The sequence below is a fragment of the Myotis myotis genome, unplaced genomic scaffold (assembly GCF_014108235.1).
Source record: "Myotis myotis isolate mMyoMyo1 unplaced genomic scaffold, mMyoMyo1.p scaffold_m19_p_11, whole genome shotgun sequence".
In the NCBI taxonomy this organism is placed as follows: domain Eukaryota; kingdom Metazoa; phylum Chordata; class Mammalia; order Chiroptera; family Vespertilionidae; genus Myotis; species Myotis myotis.
In genome coordinates this window covers 55426138-55448921 of record NW_023416315.1, presented here as the reverse complement: position 1 = coordinate 55448921, position 22784 = coordinate 55426138, and the positions used below count along the sequence as shown (strand labels likewise).

Here is a 22784-nt window from a genome sequence, read left to right as displayed (position 1 = left end):
GGCTCCTCAATGCCTGGGAGCCAGGCGGCAGCCCCGCCCCTTGCCGCTGCTGCTGGCACTGCCCACTCACCTGCTCCACCAACCCACTTAGGTCCCACTTTTGTCAGGTCCCATTAGGGCTGGTAGCGTCTCCACTGCCGCCAGCTGCTACCACTGTGTCACCGACACCCACCATTACTGTGCCACCCCCTGGTTGTCAGCGCACGTCATAACGAGTGGTCAAACTACCAGTCAAGGGGACAATTTGCATATTAGGCTTTTATTATATAGGCTATAAATAATTAAACTTGAATTGCTTTCCCAGAGCTAGGGTATATTGGCCTAAAGACAATTCAAATTCCATCATTTCAATTCCCAGAGATAAATAAAAAGAATTACATTTGTTTTTTCTTACTTTCTCAGCCTGGAGATGAAATTTTTCCTACAGATGAGAATGGCAATTGGATATTTCACCAGACAAATCTGTGTGCTACTTGGGAAGTAAGTTCAAGAGAGCCTTTTATTCTTTCATTTTAAAAGACCACATTTTTGAATTGTGACCTGATTATTCCTATTTGATTTAGGAAGAGATGCTGCCTTTACCATCCCATTCCAAATTCTGGAGTCTGGGAATATACTCTAATGAGTACAACATGGCTTTCTAATGGGTGTCCCCCTCTAGGTAACAGTTGAAGACCTGAAGGGTGGAGTTGTTTTGAGGTGAGAGGCAGCTACTAGTTTTCTGGTGCTTGGGGCTCTCTGCCCAAGAGACAATATACTGACTCATGATATCATCGGAGCAGAGTAATTTGGAGTCTGGTGTTTCCCTCTAAAGGTCTGCCTGACAGGTTAGCCAGGATCCCAAGGAGAAAATAAGCTCATTGCTCAAAATAACAAGGTATTTATTTCACAAAGAAACAACATATCTCAATTACAGATCCCAACATAAACAGAACAGAGAACAAAGGACTTTTAAATGAGCCAATTAATATATTAAAGAGATAAGAAAAGATATTAGCAATGAGAAATAAGAAAACATTTTTTAAAAACAAGCATTAAGTAATAAGTAGGAAAAATAAAACACAATGCAATAGATGGGATAAATATGAAATGGATATAAAGAAAAAGGGATCAAACTGAAAGATCAGAATGAGGAAATCTCCCAATATGAAATAGGAAAAGACAAGAAAAAAATTGAATATGAAAGAAAAGCAAAGAGATGTACAGTACTTAGAATTTTCAGTACTCACATAATAGAAAAACAAGAAAGAAAGAAAAAGGTAAAGAGGTCATAGTTAAAGAAAAAAAACCAGAGATATTGAATGAGCATAGATTACCAAAGAGTGAAGAGAAGGAAACCCACACCTAGACACAATATAGAGAAATTTAAGAATATCAAATAAAGACAATGTTAATGCTTCCAGAGTATAGCAAACAAGTCAGTAAAGGGGACAAAATGGAATAATAAAAGATAATCCAAGACAAGGCAGGAAAAGAAAAAAGGAAGGTATATGAATAGATGAGAAAATAAAAAAACAAATACCAAGATGAAAGATTTAAACTCAGTGATATCAATAATCACAGTACATATACATATTTAAAACAATGCAGTTAAAAGGCAGAGGTCAGAATGGACAAAAAGCAAAACCCCACTATATGTTATATACAAGAAACCCATTTTAAATAAAAACGTTTATACAAACATGTTTAAAGTCAAAGGTTTAAAAAATTATAGGACAGGAGAATATATACTATGCTAACAGTAATAAAAAGAAAGCTGGAGTAGCTATTTTAATATCAACAAAGATTCCAGAGCCTCTTTATTCCCAGGGATAAAGAACTTTGTTTTATAATAAAAAGGTAATAAATCCTAAACATCTATGCACCTAATAACAAAACTCCAAAAATACATGAAGCATAAACTAACAAAACTGAAAAGGGAAAGGCAATAATAGAGTCATTCATACTAGTATATAATGAGACTAGAGGCCTGGTGCACAAAATTCATGCACGGGGTGGGGGGGTGTACCTCAGCCCAGCCTGCACCCTCTCCAATCTGGGTCCCCTCGGCGAAAGTCCAACTGCCGGTTTAGGGGATCGGGCTTAAACTGGCAGGTAGACATCCGTCTAACAATCCTGGACCGCTGGCTCCTCATCACTCACATGCCTGCCTTCCTGGTCAACCGTAACTGCCCCGCCCCCCTTGCTGGCCTGATCACCCTCACTGCCTATGCAGGCCACCCTGATCGCCCCAAATTGCCCCCCACACCAGCTTGGTTGCCACCAACTGCTCCCCCTGCTGGCTTGGTCGCCCCACACAGCCTGCTGTTCAGTCATTTGGTCATCCCTCACTAATCCTCCTGCTGGGCTCGTCGCCCCCAACTGCCTCCCCTGCCGGCCTGGTTATCCCATGCAGCCTGCTTGTTCAGTCGTTTGGTCGTCCCTCACTAAATCCCTGCCAGCCTCATCATAGGCAGCCATCTTGTGAGGGCATGAGGGTTAATTTTACATATTACCTCTTTTTTAAAAAAATATATTTTATTGATTTTTTTACAGAGAGGAAGGGAGAAGGATAGAGAGTTAGTAACATCGATGAGAGAGAAACACCGATCAGCTGCCTCATGCACGCCCCCTACTGGGGATATGACTGCAACTAAGGTACATGCCCCTGACTGGAATCGAAACTGGGACCCTTTAGCCCGCAGGCCGACGTTCTATGCACTGAGTCAAACCAGTTAGGGCAACATATTACCTGTTTATTATATAGGATTGGTATCAGTTTTGTTTTGATCAGTTCTGTTATATTATCAGAAGCAAAAGAGATAATAGAATGGTATTTTCAAAGTATTAAAGAATAAAGAACATTGAACTTGAACTTCATATCCAAACTGTAAGACAAAAATGATGCATGATGCAACTATTTTCTGATCCATACATTGCTCAGAGGTTTTGCCACATAAAGACCAACACTGAAAACTATTACTAAATAAGAGGAGCGAAACTCTAAAAGATGCTTCAAGAAGTGTATAAACTGACAGTAATCAAATCAAATATGATATAGTTTTTATTATCCATAAAACTATATAATATTAAATAAAAAGAGAAAAATATACCTATAATAATAGGAAATGAAATTCTGCATAGACTATTAATATCATAGATGTTGGGGGTGAGGGTAAATCAAGGAATGTGTGAGCATATAAGGTCTTATCTTTATTAAAGAAAAGATGTAGGTATAAACTTTTTAAAAGGAAGTATTAATAAGAAACATAAAAGGGGGAAAAACTGAAGTAAGAAATTAACATGGTAGAAACAATCCAAATATATTTATAGTACAATAAATATAAACTAAATTCACCTACTAAAAGGCAAAGATTGACAGATTAGAATTAGGCACATCTAAACATAAAGACATGTTAACAATTAGGCTAGGCCTAATTTTATATTAAAATGTAAAGGACAGGGGAGGGGAATCCTACCAGTCTAATACTTAGAAAAAGTTGTATAGTTATATTAATACTAGAGGCCCAGTGAATGAAAGTCATGCACAGGTAGGGTCCCTATGCCTGGCCAGTGATCAAAGCCAATCAGAGCCTCTGGCTCCTGGCTGGGGCCTTCCTTCATTCCATGCCGCCCTCTGGTGGTCAGCACACATATCAAGTGGTCCAACTCCTGGTCGGTCAAACTCCTGATGGGACAATTTGCATATTAGCCTTTTATTTTATAGGATCAGACAACATAGTTTTTTATTTTATTCTTTAATCCTCACCTGAGGACATGTTTATTTTTATTTATTTATTTATTTTTATTTCAGAGAGAGGAAAGGAGAGGAAGAGATAGAAACATCAATGATGAGACAGAATCATCCATCAGCTCCCTCCTGCATGCCCCCAAAGGGGACCAGGCCACAATCTGGGAATGTGCACTGACTAGGAATCAAACTGTCATCTCCTGGTTCATAGATCAATGCTCAACTGCTGAGCCATACAAGCTCAAATATGTACCCAATAAAATATCTGCAAATATATGAAACAAAAATTATATGAAAACATTTTAAAATAGAGCCCAACGGGCGAAGCTTTGTGGTTAAGCATGAACCAAGAGGTCAAGGTTTCATTCCACTCAGGGCCCATACCCAGATTGCCTGTTAGAACTCCAGTGGGGGGAGTAGGGGTTTCAGGAGGCAGATGACCAATGATTCTCTCTCATCTTTGGTGTTTCTTTCTCCCGCTTCCTCCCTCTGAAATCAATAAATTTATTTTTTTTAATTTTTAAATAGAATGCATGAAAACATTGATAAATTCACTATTATAGTGGGAGATTACTGTCATATTCCTATAAATTATTGAGAAGCCATGAAAAGCTCATATATGTATGAGAGAGAGTGAGAGACAGAGATAGAGAAGAAAGATTTGCATCAAAAAACATCAGAATATACATTTTCAACACATCTAAGACACTTATTAAAATTGATTAGGTACCATACCATAAAGAAAGCCTCAATAAAGTCAAAGAAATAAGATCATTATAAACAAACAAACAAAAAAGAAATAAGATTATTATATATATATTACCAGAGAAAGATATGGTATACAATATACCACAATCAAACAATTCCTACTTGTGTCCACCCCACATTTTTTTCTTCACAGAATGACTATTAACATACCCGGGGACTTTCCTTTTTAAAGAATTTATACTAACCCTCTAAACATTCATTCTTGCTTGTTTTGAGGCTTCTTTCTAAATTCAATGGCATTTGCTCTACACAGGCTTTGGAAGCTTGCAAAGATGCTGGCTTGGTGAAATCTCTTGGTGTATCCCATTTTAACCGCAGACAGCTGGAGCTAATACTGAACAAACCAAGACTCAAGTATAAGCCAGTCTGCAACCAGGTACAGTCTGACAAGAGGGTGGGATGTGACAAGGAATTTCAAGAGTTACTTAACATAAAGGACCATGGGTTAGGTGTCAGAAAGTGTTGTGCTCACTCTACAAAAAGACCCTGGAGAAGTTTTTAACTTCTCTCAACTTATGTCTCTTAAAAAATAACAAATAGCCGGAACCGGTTTGGCTCAGTGGATAGAGCGTCGGCCTGCGGACTAAAGGGTCCCAGGTTCGATTCCGGTCAAGGGCATGTACCTGGGTTGCAGGCACATCCCCAGTGGGAGGTGTGCAGGAGGCAGCTGATCGATGTTTCTCTCTCATCGATGCTTCTAACTCTCTATCTCTCTCCCTTCCTCTCTGTAAAAAATCAATAAAATATATTTTTTTAAAAAAATAACAAATAAAGATTTGAAAGTTTAAATCCAGACCAAAGTAACCCAAATAAATTTTTGAAGAAATATAATGATGGGAACAAGACCTTCTTGATATTAAGACAGTTGGAATAGAAGAGATTAAAAATGGTACCAGAGAAAATGGATGCTACACAGACCCACTTCCAGGACCAAACTGGAATTGCAACTAAAATACAAAAAACCCATATCCTGAGTAATCAACTGAAGACTAGCTGGAGAGAACCCTGATAACCAAGCATGGAAAATGGAGACCTCAGAGAGACTGGTAAGAAGGGTAGAGATGTGAAAAGACTGGATGGGCTCTATGAGACAGCAGATGAATTTCTGGAGATATATCTCAGCTGTGGGGAGTTCCAACTAAGAACTCTGGGGTTTAATCCCTAGGCTGGGCCCCCAGCAGAGAGCACCAGAACTAAAAAAGGTGCCCACATAACATCTGGCTGTGAAAAGCAGCAGGGTTGCTGTCTGCCAGCCAGAAATGGCTGGAAATGCAGGCACCCTCTTAAAGGGCCAATGCACAAAATTTAATGTGCAGCCACTCACGTTGGGCTCTCGTAGAGGGAAAGCAGAGTGGACTGGAGCTCTGTGAGCAGAAGCTAGATTTGGGGGCTTTGGATTAGCTCAGAAGGCAGACACACCCTAGCCCTAGCTGATTTTGCTCAATGGATAGAGCATCAGCTTGTGGACTGAAGGGTCCCTGGTTCTATTTCAGTCAAGGGCACAAGCCTGGGTTTTGGACTCAGTCCAGAGTAGGGGGCATGCAGGAGGCAGGTGATCAATGATTCTCTCTCATCACTGATGTTTCTCTCTCTCTAACTCTTCCGCTCTGAAATCAACAAAAATACATTTTTTAAAAAGAGACAGAGAATAATAATCTATAGGAAGAAGCAATTGCTCCAATTGCCCAGTTGGTAAACCTCTCACCACACCTGTGTATGATTGCCTAAGGACTACTCAAGACTGAATCCAGTCATTCTCAGATAGAGATGGGTCTTTGGAGGCTTTGAGTCTTTGCCTGATCTAATTAGTCAGAAACAGCATTTGACACTGTCCTTCACTAGAGATTGGGAATCATATCAAATCTACCTAATACATAGTCATAAACCCAAACAGGTAGTAATAATGACAGGACAAAAAACAAAAACCACATAATAAAACAAGAGAATTTTCCAGAAGAAGGAATAAATGAAATGGAGACAAGAAATTTATCTGATATAGAATTCAGAATAATGTTGGTAAAGAATGCTCAACAGCATGAGAAAAGATATAGTAACTATGGAAAAAGAACAGTTGTAAATAAAGAATGACCTAGTACTAATAAAGAACGCATTGGAAGGAATACACAGCAGATTAGGGGAAGCTGAGGATTAGATTAGTGAATTAGAAGACAGGACAGAAAAAAATCACACAGAGAACAAAAAGAAAAAAACAATTAAAAAACAAGGAGACAGCTGAGCTGTGGGACAACATGAAATGAAAATATATTCACATAATAAGTGTACCAGAAGGGAAAGAAAGTGAGCAAGAGACAGAGAACATGTTTGAAAAAATAATAGCAGGATATTTCCCTCACCTGGTGAAGGAAAAATTCACACAATTAGGAGGCAGAGAAAGTACAAAGAAGAAGAACTTATAGAGCCCAACACCCAGACACATCATAATTAAAATGTCAAAAATTAAACAAAAACAAAAAGAGAGAGAATCTTAAAGGCAGCAAGAGAAAAGCAATTTGTTAACTACAAACGAGCCCCCATAGGCTGTCAGCTGATTTCTCATCAGAAATTCTACCAGTAAGAAGGAACTGGAATGAAGTACTCAAGGTAATGAAAAGCAAAGATCTGAAACCAAGATGACTATATCCAGCAAGGCTATCATTCAAAATAGATGGTGAAATAAAGAGCTTCCCAGACAAAAAAAAAAAGCCAAAGGAGCTTATCACCACCAACCAGCATTGTAAGAAATGCTAAAGGGACTGCTGAAATGAGAAGAAGAAATAGAGAGAGAAATCTAGGCAAACAAAATACAAATAGCAGTAAAAAAGTATCAATCAACAATAACCTTAAATAAAAATGAATTAAATACTAAGGCTCAACAGGAAAATGGGCAAAAGTAATGAATAGAAATTTGCAAAAGACAATTTGCAAGATTGGTAAACATATGAAAATGTGTAATTGTGCTAGTAATTACAGAAATGGAAATTTAAGTGTGATGACATGCTCCCCCTCCTGAGAACATGCCAGCACCTTTCCCTTCCCCTTCTTCTTCCCTCTCAGGCATGCATCTCCTAAACTCTAAGGGACACCAGGAGCCCTGCAATCAGGGGAGCAATGGCCAGAGGCAGCTCAACCTGGGCTAACCCCCTGAAACTGTCTCCAAAGCCCCCTTTTCTCTGATTTGGCTCACTGAGAAATTAGTGTTTTTAGTAACTTAAAAAGTCTGGCATGAGTCCATGACAGAAAGAATGAATTATTACCTACATTACCACTATAGCCCACAGCTAAAATAGAAGAGTGGCTATTTTACAAGTACCACTTCCAAACTGACACCTAAGCTAACACTATACAATATGCTCTCAGGTATACAGAGTAGCAACCTTTGACTTCCTAGCTGACCTCCATCCATCCCTATATTCCTCCTTTTCCCTCACCAGCACATCTCCTTTCTATACCCCCAAGAACAATAGTCTGTCATTTAAATGTTGAAATGACAATAGGTTTCTTACAAATCTACTTATATAAAAACCATGGGTGGTGTTCATCACGTCTGGGGTCTGGCTGGTGACCAACCGGAAGGAAGTCAGTCCTGCAGGGGTTGTCTTGGCAACGGCTGCACCCTCCCTGAGCTGTTTCCCGGGAGCTGTTTCGGGCAAGGTCAAGGTTTGAGGCAGGAACCCGCCCTGGGAGCATGGTTCCCTGGGAGTGTGCCGCACCAGCACGGCCAGGTGTGAACCTGAGTGGGGGCAGCTGAAAGGCTTAAAAAAGACAGAGAATGAAAGCCGGGACTCGGTGGGACGCTGCTTCTCTGAGAGACAGCGATAACATCCACAGCCATGCTTTTATTTTATACCAGAAGCTACAAGGCAAAGTAAGGGCGTGACCACAATGCTTACAACATTCTCCTGGGTTTCAGTCCTACTGACCTACATGCATCTGAACTCTATCAAGCCTACATCACTCAGGCACGTGGGGCCACGTGTTCGGACCATAGGTTCAAGCTTACAACTACTGTTGGCTATAGCTGTTGGCTATAATTGTGCTGGGAGGGCCCTGCCCTCCAAGCTGGGACTTGCACGTGGCAATGAGAGGACTGTACGCTCTCCTCAGTCCAAGGCTTGAACCTGTCCAAAACACTGTAGCGGCTCCCCACAATAAAGTTTTAATTTGGTTTCTTTGTTACTGATGTTGTGGCCCCAACCCATAACAAAGAAACAATTTCTGGAGAATGAGGCACAGGAATCAGGATTTTAAAAAGATTCCCAGGTGATTTTAATGTGCAGCCAAGGATTGAAAGTGGGTGCAATCAACATGCTATTGGGAAATCTCAAAAGTAAATGGGATCTTTGTAATGGCAGCAGATTTATTATCAAAAGATTACAACCTAACATTATCAAAACTGAAGTATTAACAGGATCTGCAGAGGGAGAGGCTGTTCTGATTCCAAGAATTAATCTGTCCCCATCTGACACTAGCCTCCCATTTAAATTGATTCGACGACGGTTTCCTGTGATGCCAGCATTTGTGATGACTATTAATAAATCACAAGGACAAACTACAAAGTAGGCATATTCATACCTAAAGCCGTTTTTGCACATGGTCAGTTATATGTTGCTTTCTCTCGAGTTTGAGGAGCATGTGATGTTACAGTTAAAGTTCTAAGTACTTATCACAAGCGAAATTAGTCAAGCACTCTGAAAGTGTTTTCACTCTTAATGTGATGTACAGGGAGATATTAGAATAAGTTTAATCACTTTATCAGTCATTGTTTGCATCACTGCTGTTTTCATATCATGTTTTTGTTGTTTTCATATCATGTTTTTGTCATTTTTATATCATGCCTCTGTTGTTATATCCTTTTGTTACTGTTTATTAATAAATTTATATATTATTTTCATATACATTTTACTAATTTCCTTTCATCTCTCACATTTCTATTATATAGAAAGGGCTAATAGCAACATTAAAATATCTCTGCTAATTAATTCCCTTTCTTAAAAAAATATATTTTATTGATTTTTTACAGAGAGGAAGGGTGAGGGAAAGAGAGTTAGAAACATCGATTAGAGAGACACATCGATCAGCTGTCTTCTGCACACTTCCCACTGGGGATGTGCCCGCAACCAAGGTACATGCCCTTGACCAGAATCGAACCTGGGACCATTGAGTCCGCAGTCCGATGCTCTATCCACTGAGCCAAACCAGATAGGGCAATTAATTCCCTTTTAATGTGCACGAATTTCGTGCACCGGGCTACTAGTATACAGAGAAAGATGGTAACATTTTATCTCAGAATGAAAAAGAGTAAAAATTTGACAGTGTGTCGCCTCATGCTAATGAGTCAATACCCTAATCTGTTGGCACAAGAATGCTGATCAGCTTCACAAACATATCCGACGAGGGAGGCAAGACCTGTTGGAAGATCACAGCCTGAGCCTATTCATGTGTTGCGTGGTGTCTGAAAACGGAGCACAGCAATACTGTAGAGATGGCTTACCAATACTGCAGCCCTTCTGAAGCCCCATCTTCAGCAGTTTGCAGCATCCACAGTGATACTCCCAAAGATTTTGCCTCTGTCCTCTCTGTATCATACTTACTGTTTTCAATGTTGAATGTAAAAAAATAAATAGAACTCTCATCCAAGAAAATAAAATTTATCTTTAAATTTAGTTTCAAACATGTTCTTCATCTTGTGAAAATATTCTCACATGTCTGATAGCTAGAGCAGAGGGCTTCTGTAACATGTCGCTTCTACTTACTAAGACTAATCTGAACATTGAGACTGTTTCTTATGGAAATTGTATTTTCTAGGATGTGTATTATAAATAACTGATTCTGTGCATTTCAAGTTTGAAACTATGATAGCGACACAAAATTGATTCCCCCCCCAATTATTTTATAATTAATTCACAGATGGTGCCCTTACTAACCTTGCTGTAATTAACTTCACCAGTATATAAACAATGTAAGTTTCCTTGTTAAGAAAAATATTTAGAATTTCTCACTATCCATAATACTTTAAAAAGAAGTTTATTTAAAGTTTTTTTAAACTACGTAAAATTGCATTCATCTACAAGGCCTTAATTTTGTGCTCTGCTCTTCAATGCAATCACATAGGTAGAGTGCCATCCATATTTCACCCAGAGAAAACTCCTGGAATTTTGCCAACAACATGACATTCTCCTGGTTGCATTTACTCCTTTGGGGATCTCTAAGGATCGAGACTGGTAAGTAATACTATATGTCTCTTCAGAAAGTGTTTCCTTTGATGTAGAGTATGAGGCTAATGTGAATTATTTTACTTTTTGAAATGATTCTATTGGGCTGTGTAATATTAAGAAACTTACTTAAACTCTTCAGGTCATTCTCCATATATCCAAACTGAGCTAATAAAACCTTACTCACTTAGATGTTATAGGAATTGATTATACGACATGTATAAAATTACCTAACAGTGCCTAAAATACAAAGGTGAGCCATAAATGCTAGTTTAGTTGTTATTTGATAGAGTCTCTATGGCCTAAATTCTGAAATTTTAGAATTTTTTATCTCTGTATTCAATGGCAACACTTCTACTATGATGTGTTCCACAGACCAAAGTAGAAATTTTTCTACACTAATATGATTCCAAGAGCTGTATTTCTACTTATTCCACTTCAGGCTACCTGCCTTCTCACATATGCCTTCTTTCAGCCCAGCTCTCTCTATAAGACACGTCAAAACATATGTACTTTCTCAAAAAGGCAGCAATATAAATTTGCCTCTCTTGATCTTCCCACACTAAGAACAACTCTTCATTGAGGGCTCGGCAATCACAGAAATTGCTTACAGGAGACCTGAAATGTCCTGGAAGGTTACCAGGTGAATGGGAAGACAGAGGAGGAGGATTGATTAACCACTGCTTCCCATTGATTCTAGCTAAATATCATGCATGTTTTTATTTTTTTAAGGTTGAGTACATATTCCAAACCTTTGTTAGAGGATGAACTTCTAAACTCATTGGGGAAAAAGTACAAAAAGACTGCAGCTCAGGTTGCTTTGCGTTTCAACATCCAGCGAGGGATAGCTGTCATTCCTAAAAGCTTTGACCCTAAAATTATCAAAGAAAACTTTCAGGTAAGAGAACTGCTTCTGAAAATGTAAAATGTAGGATTTTTTTATTCAAAGAATTTTGTTTAGACTAAAAAGAAACTTGTAATGCCTTCATATTTTATTTTATACCAACTCCCTGACCCACTCTGCCAATATCTGCATTTAATTTTAGCTGAATTTGAAACTATTGCTAGCACTTTGGGGGTTGCTTTGCTGATTGTACATTATAGGCATACTTCAGAAATATTACAGGTTCCATTCTAGACCACCAAAATAAAGCGTGAATTGCAATAAACTAACACAAATGTTTTGCTTTCCCAGTACACATAAAAGTTATGTTTCACTATACTGTCTATTAAGTAGTATTATGTCTAAAAAGGGTACATACTTTAATTTAAAAATACTTTATTGCTAAAAAATATTAACCAGCATTCAAGACCAGTGAATTGCAATTTTTTTGCTGGTGAAGGGTCTTGCCTTAATGTTGGTGGGCTAAAATTCTAAAAATATTAAAATGGTGGTTGCTGAAGGGTGGGGTAGCTGTGGCAATTTCTTTAAATATAAAAAAAAATTTCCCATTTGATTAACTCTTCCTTTCATAAACAATTTCTCTGTCATCTGTGATGCTGTTTGATAGCATTTTTACCCAGAGACCTTCTTTCAAAATTGGAGTTAATCCTCTCAGGCCCTACTTTATGGACTAACTTCATGTAATAATCTTTTGTTGTCATTTCAACAATATCGACAGCATATTCACCAGGAGTAAGTTTCATCTCAAGAAACCACTTTCTTTGCTCACCCATGAAAAGCAACTCCACGTTCATTCAAGTTTTATCATAAGATTGCAGCAATTCAGTCACGTCTTCAGGCTCCACTTCTGATTCTAGTTCTCTTGCTATTTCCACCACATTTGTGATTACTTCCTCCACTGAAGTTATCAGTGAGGGTTGGAATCAACTTCTTCCAAACTCCTGTAATGTTGATATTTCTACCTCTTCTCATGAATCAGGAATGTTCTTAATGGCATCTAGAATGTGAATCCTTTCCAGGTTTTCAATTTACTTTGTCCAGATCCATCAGAAGAATCCCTACGTATAGCAGCTATGTCCTTATGAAACATAACCTATCTAATAAAAGACAAAAAGGGTAATTAACCGTATCTCCGCTACCCTTCCCAGGGGCTACTTAGGGCAATATGCAAATTAACTGCCAACAAAGATGGCGGTTAATTTGTATAAGTAGGCACAATGATGGGAGGCGAAAGGGGAAGGACGGAAGAACAGTGATAGGAAATCCAGGCAGCAGGCAAGAGCCACAGGGGGTCCACCTCGCCTGTGGTCCCGTGATCACATGGCAATCAGAGGGAGAGAGAGCCAGGGCACAAGCCGGGCGGACCAGTGGTCGCCACGGCGATCGAAGGGAGAGAGAGCAGGGGCGCAGGCCGGTGGTCGCCATGACGACTGGAGGGAGAGAGAGCCGCATCAGGATCGGAGAGGGGGGCGCAGGCGAGGCGGCACCCCGGCACCCCAGCACCTGACATGCTAAGGTCGGGGATGAAATGACTTTTCCCAACCACATCTGCAAATATCCTGGGGAAGGCATCACTGAAGAGTTCACAACAACTCTCTTACTTGGCAAGGAAGAAAACAGTTGGCAACGGAAACGATCCCTTACATCAAAGTTAAGGTCCCTCTGATTAAAAAAGTATATTTCCAGCCAAAACCGGTTTGGCTCAGTGGATAGAGCATTGGCCTGCGGACTGAAGGGTCCCAGGTTCGATTCCAGTCAAGGGCATGTACCTGGGTTACGGGCACATCCCCAGTAGGAGATGTGCAGGAGGCAGCTGATCGATGTTTCTCTCTCATCGATGTTTCTGACTCTCTATCTCTCTCCCTTCTTCTCTGTAAAAAGTCAATGGAGTATATATATATATTTTTTTTAAAAAAGTATATTTCCAACATAAAAGAGGGAGCAGGCAAAAATAATAGGTTCTCATGACTTCCACTTAAGTTTGAGCATATGACAGAGTCAAAATGAACATACAAATTAAAACAGACAGTGGACATTCAAGTGACCCGAATCAACTGTCACTGTTTGTCCCAATAGCAGCAATGCTTATGTGATAATATAGTTTAACAAACATACAAAACAAGTCACATGATAAGAGAGGTTCAGCTTCTAAAGTAAATTGAATATGTTCTTTAAAACTTCTCATGTCCTCCCCTCTGACTATAATTCTTAATTTTCCAATCAGAAAATTACCCCAGGTGATCCAGTAACATGTAGAACTCCAGTAACCTAACTTATTTAAAAAAACAAACATACCAACCATTTTTAAAATATTTAAATGGATATTTTAGGGTTAAAATTATAGAAGATATTTAGATCCAAATATATTTTCTGAATAGAAAATATTTGTTTTTCATTAAAAAAAAATTAACATAAAAAATATATAAGTGACACATTTTCAAAGGAACTCTCAATTAGTACCTTTCCCTCTAACTTTCTTCAAATTAAGAAAATCTATGGAGTTCCCTATACTGCACAAGTTATAATGAAAGAAACTAAGACTTTCTAAGAGCATCAAATACATGTTTTCTTATTTACAAACATTTTTACTCCTCTCTCTATCTCTCTCTCTCTCTCATATATTCTTACTGATTCAGAGAGGAAGGGAGAGGGAGAGAGATAGAAACATCAATGATGAGAGAGAATTATTGATCCGCTGCCTCCTACACACCCTGTACTGGGGATCAAGCCCACAACCCGGGCATGTGGCCTGACCTGGAATCAAACTGTGACTTCCTGGTTCATAGGTCCATGCTAAACCACTGAGTCACACTGGCCGGGCTCAATTCTTATTTATAAATTCATTCCAAGGACATATACAGCTTAAAAAGCTTTGGACGTAGTTTCAAAAAAACTAGCTTTTAAGTAACAAGAAAACAGTTATAGAAGAAAGTTTAAATTAAAAGAAAAAAATTGTTTTAATTTATTCAAGAGTGGGAACATCCTCCATGAAAATGTGTACCTTGACTGTGGATGGCTGGGTGGCCTTATCACACCTTCGGAATTCAAATGCTTTTTACAATGAAAAGAGACTTTCATCTCATTTCTCTGCCAGGGTAGATGTCTGTCAATAGAAGGTGGACATCAATAAAAGGAGGGGCTTTCACAATCAATCCAGAAAGTCAGCAATCTATGAATAATCCAGAACCGAGTATTTATCTCCGCTGCCTCACACCCTCCCTCCCAGGCAGCGAGCAAGATAATTACTCTCAAGTCAAGCTAAGTGCCCCCCAGTCACAGTGGCCCAATGCTGACATACAAAGCATACAAATAATTCTCACTCTGGCATAAAAGTGAAAACTTTCTTGGAAGAAAAGCAGATACTGTAAATTTCTCAAAGTCTTCCTGAAACATTTTTTCAAGTAATTTTTACTTCTTTAGAAAAAATGCATACATGGCAAACCATCTGTAATAAAAGGCCCATTCCATAAAATTTGACCTGGTCCTACTCATATCTGCAATCATAATTATATTTACAGACAAATATATCTATACTAATAAAAGAGTAATCTGCTAATTAGACTGGGAGACCTTCCAGGAGACCTTCCAGATGTTCCTCTGGACAAAGCCATGGTGGCAGGGCCGAGGTAGAGGCAGTTAGAGGCCAAGAGGGGAGGGCAGTTGTAGGTGACCAGGGTGGTGGGGGGCGGGGCCTTTGGGGTTAATCAGACCAGCAGGGGGGCCAGTTGGGGGAAAGCAGGCCAACAGTGGGGGTCATTTGGAGGTGATCAGGACAGCGGGGGGGGGGGGGGGGCACTTTGGAGTGAGCAGGCCAGCCGGGGGATAGTTGGGGATGAGCAGGCCAGTGGGGAGGGAAGGTAGGGGCGAGCAGGCCAGCAAGGGGGGCAGTTTGGGGTGATCAGGCTGGCAGGGGGGGTGCATTTGGGGACAAGCAGGCTGGCAGTGTGGTGGGGGTGGCAGTTGGGGGTGAGCAGGCCAGCAGGCAGAGTGGTTCGAGGCAATCAGGCAGGCAGGCAGGCAGGCAGGTGAGTGGTTAAAAGCCAGCAGTCCCGGATCGCGAGAGGGATGTCCGACTGCTGGTTTAGGCCTGATCCCTGCAAACTAGCAGTAGGACATCCTTCAAGGGGTCCCAAATTGGAGAGGGTGCAGGCCAGGCTGAGGAACACATCCTCCCCTGTGCACAAATTTCGTGCACCAGGCCACTGGTTTCTTAAATAATAAGACTTGAAAGTCAAAATTACTCCTGGACCCATAAGCTGCAGAATGGATGTTGTGTTAGCAGGCCTGAAAACATTAATCTCATTGTACATCTTCATCAGAGTTCTTGAGTGACTGGATACATTGTCATATTTTCAAATAAATTTATTGTTTTTCTGAACAGTGGATGTCAACAGTGGGCTCAAAACATTCAGCAAATCATGTTATCATTCCAGCTTTGTTTTTCCAGAGTATATTTAGCATAATACTTAAAATTCTAGTTTTTCAAAATGGTAAATGACTATTTGCTTCAACCTAAGGTCACCAGCTGCATTAATCCTTAAGTAGAGAGTCATCCCTATTTCATTGCTGGAGTTGAGGTCATGTGACAAACAGCCCTACTAATGGTGGAAGGGAAGTTCATAAAAGGAAAAAGTGGGATTCTGTTATTAGCCAAGAGAAGAAAGAATACTAGACAGTAATATCAACTACTGACACTATTTTAACACTTTCCCAAATTCCTCACAGTAAAAAGTCATTGACACTGTTTTTAGCCATCTTAAAAGAGAGAGCCACTGCAAGGCTAATGTGTAGGCTCATCAAAATTTTTTTTAAAAAACAACTACAAATTATGCCCTGGTTGGTTTGGCTCAATGGATTGAGCATCAGCCTGGGGATGGAAGGGTCCCAGGTTTGATTCCAGTCAAGAGCGTGATTCCAGGCTCTGGTCAGGGGCACATGTGAAGGCAACCACTTGATGTGTATCTCTCACATCGATGTTTCTCTCCCCTTCCTTTCCACTCTCTCTAAAAATCAATGGAAAAATATCCTCGGATGAGGATTAACAAAAAACAACAACAACAAATTTTGAGGTATCTGAAACAAAAGTGTTCATGGATTCAAAACTTTACTGTTCAGCCCCGCCAGTGTGGCTCAGTTATTGAGCATCAACCTATGAACCAGAAGGTCACAATTGGATTCCAGTCAGGGCACATGCCTGGGTTGCGGGCTCAATCGCCACTGCCGAGCATGCAGGAGGCAGCCAATCAATGAGTCTCTTTCATCATTGATATTTCTCTACTTCCCTCCCTTCCTCTTTGAAATCAATAGAAATATTTTTTAAATAATGAGAGAAGTGATTAAAAGGACAAAACAAACGTTTTTTGAAAGTACAAAAGCAAATTTAGAGATAAGGGAATATTTTTTAAGTGTACACAGACTCAAGTCCAGAATCAAAAGTTCAGCGTCTTATCCAGAATTAATAAGAATTCTTCAGATGTTGTGAACATACATTGTTTCACAGCATTTAAAATTTCTTGTAAGATGTCCCTAACAGAATTATCTTAAGACAAAGTGCAGAAGAGAATTCCTGTTCCACTTCCATAAGGTGGACCCCCAGCACTAGACCAACTCCTCTTAGACATTTTCAGAGATGTTCATAAATCTTAGAATGTTTTCAATTGCGGGTCCCACCCCATATAATCCCAAGCTTGACCCATTTCTTATCTTTATAAATGTCTGTCTTTTATTTCTGTTATTTCAGATCTTTGACTTTTCTCTCACTACAGAAGAAATGAAGAGCATCGAAACCTTGAATACAGATGTCCGCGTAGTGCATCTGCCCATGTGAGTTCTGGGGGATCCTTAATCAGGTACCACCCGGTGGTGTTAGACTGAAAAGCATCACCAAGTGGGCTCTTATGAACCCGGACCTATGTCCACAGAAAGCACAAGGCTAAAGGCCACTGGGCATTATATTCTGAATATTAAATTGGTCTGGGTAAATTACATTCATTCTAGGAACTCCCTGTAAATCTACATTTTTATTTAAAAGAAGATTTCTGGCATTTATATCACATCCTATGACAGGTTAAGGCATGGCAGGCTAAAGACCTTAAGAAGATTTAGTCATAGTGTATAAATAATACGATTCAAATTAATACAATCACACCACAATTATTCAAACACCATATGTATTCCTAAAAATCAAAGTGATGCACGAATCAATAAAAAATACTTCCTGAGACAGATACATGGGAGTGTAGTAGAAAGAGCATCAAGTTGAGAGCCAAGAAACTAGTTTTATTTTATTTATTGTTGACACTATTACAGATGTACCCATCCTCCCCTTTACCCACACCTACCCAGCTCAGACCGCACCCCCTCCTCTCTCTGGCCATCACCATACTGTTGTCTGTATCCATGCACTATGTATATATGTTCTTTGACTAATCAAGAAATTAGTTTTAGATGAATGCTCACCTATAAGATTTGAAACTTCTAGTTCCACCATTCTAGCTCCATCCATCTACAAGTAAAATTCCTAACACTTCTTCAAATGTTGCAAGATTTGGTTATTTAATGAGGTAGCCCTTTATTCTCTAACTAGAGGCCCTGTACACAAAAATTTGTGCACTCAGATGGGAGGTCCCTTAGCCTGGCCTGTGTCCTCTCGCAGTCTGGGACCCCTCGGGGGATGACCACCTGCTGGCTTAGGCCTGCTCCCTGGGGGATTGGGCCTAAGATGGCAATCAGACATCCTTCTGGCAGCTCGGCAGCCCTCAGGGGATGTCCCCTTGCCTGCAGGGAGAAAAACCTAAGCTGCAGTCGGACATCCTTAGTGCTGCTGAGGAGGCAGGAGAGGCTCCCACCACCACCGCTGTACTGGCAGCCATCAGCCTGGCTTGTGGCTGAGCAGAGCTCCCCCATGTGGGAGCTCACTGACCACCAGAGGGCAGCTCCTGCATTGAGCGTCTGCCCCCTGGTGGTCAGTGTGTTTCATATTGACCAGTCATTCCCAGTCTTTCTGCTGTTTGGGTCAGTTTGCATATTACCCTTTTACTATGTAGGATAGAGGCCTAGTGCACAGGTGGGGGCTGGCTGGTTTGCCCTGAAGGGTGTCCCGGATCAGGGTGGGGGTCCCACTTGGGTGCCTGGCCAGCCTGGGTGAGGGGCTGATGGCTATTTGCAGCTGGTCACACCCTCTTCAGGGTGGGGGTCCCCACTGGGGTGCCTGGCCAGCCTGGATGAGGGGCTGATGGCTGTTTTCAGGCTTCCTGCACGCCCTTCAGAATGGGAGTCCTCACTGGGGTGCCTGTCCAGCCTGTATGAGGGGCTGATGGCTGTTTTCAGGCTGGCCACACCCCCTTTAGGGTGGGGGTCCCCACTGGGGTGCCTGGCCACTCTGGATGAAGGGCTGAGGGTTTTCAGGCTGGCCAAGACCGCAGGTGACTGAAGCTCGCAGCCTCTCCTTTTTTTTTTTTCTTTTTTTTTTTTTTTATTCTGGGATTTATTTACCTTCTATAATTGAAACTTGGTTGCCGCTCCATCTCCGAGGCCACGGCCTGCTGAAAGCAGGTATCTGGGTTTGTTTAGCTTCTATAATTGCAACTTTGTTGCTTTTGGAGCTCAGAGCCTGGCCGCGGCAGGCGGGGAACCTTGGCTTCCTCCATCACTGGAGCAAGCAAGCCTCCTGTTCACTTCAGCTGCATGGCTGCCGGCTACCATCTTTGTTGGCGGTTAATTTGCATATATTCCTGATTAGCCAATGGGAAGTGTAGCGGAGGTATGGTTAATTTCAATCTTTGTCTCTTATTAGATAGGATATTATTGGTCCTTGAAAATAAAAAGTGAATACACACACGGTATGTATGTACATACACACAATTTTTTCTTCTTAATCATTCTTTATTAATATTTCCAGTTCTTCACATCACCTGAATAGCCATCTTCTCTTTATAATCTTCTCTATAAGTGAGCAATATAAATGCTCATAAAAATAATTCAGATACTTTGGATACTTTGGACCCCAAGTATTTCAAGAGTGAAAAACTACTGTGAACACCTTAATATCAAATTTCTGAATCCATTTCTGAATGAATAAAGTAGCTTCCTACGGTGAATTTTCCAGGGAAAAATATTTTGACATCTAACTGCAAGAGTGAAGGAATAAACAAACTCAGAAATAAAAAAACATGTAGGTTAATTAATAGCTTTTGAAAATAAATGGTTTCTATTGAATAAATATTAAATTAGGAAGAGATAGTAGGATGTAGTTAGTCCACCAATGTACTGATTATTTTTATAGACAATTAGTTAGTAATATTACTTATTTTGACATTTGAAATGTTTAATACCTAATTCTAGAAGCACTGAAAAAATAACTCATCATACCAGGAATAGAAAACTCATCAAGGAGACACAAATATTAGGCCCCGTGGGTCAAAAAAATGTATTATTTAGGCACGTTGGGCCATGAGTCTTTTTTGTTTTTCATCCAGTTTATTCTTGACTGGATTTCACAGCATTTTTCTGTTTCAATTTAATTTGTATTTTAATTTATATTTTAATTTTTTAAATTAAATCTTTATTATTGAAAGTATTACATATGTCCCCTTTCTCCCCCATTGATCTCTTCTAGCCTGCCCTGGCCCCTGCCCCAGGACTTCATGACCCTATTGTCTGTGTCCATGTTTATTTTAATTGAAAGCTCATAGTACTTGTATGAGTACTATGCTATTGCTATTTAAGAGACAGGTTCAACATCATCACTGTCATCATTATAGCAGAAACTTCCTTTGCTGGTCTTTACCTTCTAGATCTCAAACTATCAACTCTCAGGAGGCCTAGTGAGAAGGGGGAGGAAGCACTGTACTGAGAAGAGGGTGACCTTGATTGGTGACAGAGCTGTGAAGAGAAGGCCTATTTGGTTCCTCTATCAGGACAGCAGAAGGGAGGGAGGAGTTGGAAAGAGGCAGGCTTCACTCACCTCCTGTGTTTTTGTTCTGAGCAAAATGTTGGTGTAGAGGCAACCAGCCCCCTCTATGCCCAAACACACACACTGAAACCTCCAGGGCTTTAGTAAAAGTGCTGGCTTGATGAAAACTGGGAGGAGGTGGGTAAGAAACCTAAGGAATGATTAACAGAGAGAGGGAGTGGTCGCTGAAATTGTCAGAAGATGCTAGTAACACATACAGCTGTGTGACTTTGGAATGAAAGTTTTTCCCTTGTTTTGGTAGGTTGTCTGATCATCCTGAATATCCATTCCATGATGAATACTGACTTCAGAGAGCTCCTGCACTTATTTTTCCCTGCGTGTGTACCATGACCTTTGGCTGGGTGCTTCCCCCACACGTGGAAGTGAAAAGGGTTTTACTATCCTCAGATGAAGTGGTGATGGGCTTAACTTCTGTATAAGAGAAGTGACTTTGACTTAGCTATGTTGAAGAAAAAAATTGTTTAAATCTGTTGAAATAATAGTTTGGAATTAAATAATTAAATTGTCAGCAAAGCCATAATGATGTGGTGGGTGTGGGTTTCCATCACTTTTTATTCATTTTACCCAGCTTTAGGGATGGATAACTGCTAGTTTTCTCTTGCACGCTTTAAAGGGAACGAGCTTCAACGTAACTGGTGATCACACTTACTGCCTATCACTCCTGCTCCCATGTATCATACAACCAGCATTATGCAAAATGGCTTGAGACTATCAACATACACAAATAAAACCCTGTATTGTAAGACGGTCCAAAGATAACTATTTTAAAAGAAGGCTTTTAATAACATACTGAAAAAAGCTTTATAAAATGTTTAAAGTATTACTGGGATAATTGTGTCAATTTCAATGAAGCAAGTTCCAAAGATCACTGGTAATTTTACTCTAAGGTTTTCAAAGTGAATAAGAAGATTATTAGAATTCTGCAAGAGAAATATATCTATTTTCAATTCACTAAAGCAATATATTTTATTCATTTATATTGGGTCACTTTCACAGAGCAAGAGAGATCTTTAAAAAGTATTTTTCCACCAAATTCTTTTAAAAAAATAAAAAGTATTTGTCCAAACCAATTGCTTATAATCTTCAATGACCTGAAAACATACACTTCTGAGAAATTATCACTTTAAAAACATTTGATCTGTACTCATTATTTGCACTGATTCTAATATTAATATTTATAATGCTGTGCTCTGAAAAATGTATTGTTAACAAATATTAATAAACTATGGTAACTTACTCCACCACATGGATCTCCATTTTGTTGTGGGGGTAGTGGGCTGGTCATCTGAATTCAATTCAATTTAAAAAAAAGTGATCAAGTTCCTATTACACATTTAGCACTGGGAAGAGAGGGAAGAAAAAGGAGAACAGAAATGAAAATGAAAGAACAGAAACTTGAGTCCTGATCTCAGTTGTCAAATGACAACAAAGAATGGTACATCACTGGTATATCCAAACAAGGGAATATTAATTAGCCATAAGGAAAAATAAAGTGCTGGTTCATGCTACGACATGGACCAAACTTAAAAGCATTATGCTTATCCAAGCCAGTATGGCTCAGGGGTTTGCCGGGGTCCAACCCCAGCAGGTCCAGGGGTCCCCAAAGGTGTGGACGGAGTCGGCGAAGAAGGAAGGAAAAGGAGACAGTGTTCAGTTGATCAGCAGCCTAGCCAGGATCTCCAGCCAGGATCTCCAGCCAAGTTCTGGTCTGGATCTCCAGAGAGGTTCTGCTTTGGATCTCCAGCCAGGTTCTGTAGCCATGTTCCCTCACTAGGTTCTCCAGCCAGGTTCTGTCCAGGTTCTCCAGCCAGGTTCAGTCACCAGGTTCTAGTTAGGTTCTCTTGCCAATTTCTGTAGTCAGGTTCAGTCCAGGATCTTTTGCCATGTTCTCTCCAGCGAAATTCTTCTGTCTGTAGGTTCTGTGTAGGTTCTGTCTTCTTAGTTCTGTGTTCTAAGCTCTGTATTCTAAGTTCTGTGTTCTTACATCTGTATTTATACCAGTTGATTCCAATCCTATCAATCTCTATTCCAAAGGTTAGGGCGTTTCTTATCTCCATTCCAGGGAGTAAAGATTATGTAGCTTAAGCATGATTGTTCGTAGTTAAAGTGATTAATTACCCATCTGGTACTTAGTTAAGAGGTTTTATTCCCTCCCTAACTTCAGGGGAAAATCCCTACCTGGGGAAACAACCTTTC

The 22784-nt window shown here is 40.1% G+C and overlaps 1 protein-coding gene across 1 annotated transcript in view; it reads left to right on the top strand.

Moving 5' to 3' along the window:
- The window catches only part of LOC118665774 (aldo-keto reductase family 1 member D1-like), a 146982-nt gene extending 126004 nt beyond the window's left edge, over positions 1 to 20978 (top strand). Inside the window, exons 2-7 of the mRNA XM_036327059.1 lie at positions 359 to 480; positions 4752 to 4874; positions 10610 to 10719; positions 11443 to 11608; positions 17355 to 17437; positions 20830 to 20978. Of these exons, the coding sequence (XP_036182952.1) occupies positions 359 to 480; positions 4752 to 4874; positions 10610 to 10719; positions 11443 to 11608; positions 17355 to 17437; positions 20830 to 20872 (647 nt within the window). The 3' untranslated portion in view covers positions 20873 to 20978. The remainder of the gene's footprint in view (positions 1 to 358; positions 481 to 4751; positions 4875 to 10609; positions 10720 to 11442; positions 11609 to 17354; positions 17438 to 20829) is intronic.
- Positions 20979 to 22784: the final 1806 nt, after the last annotated feature.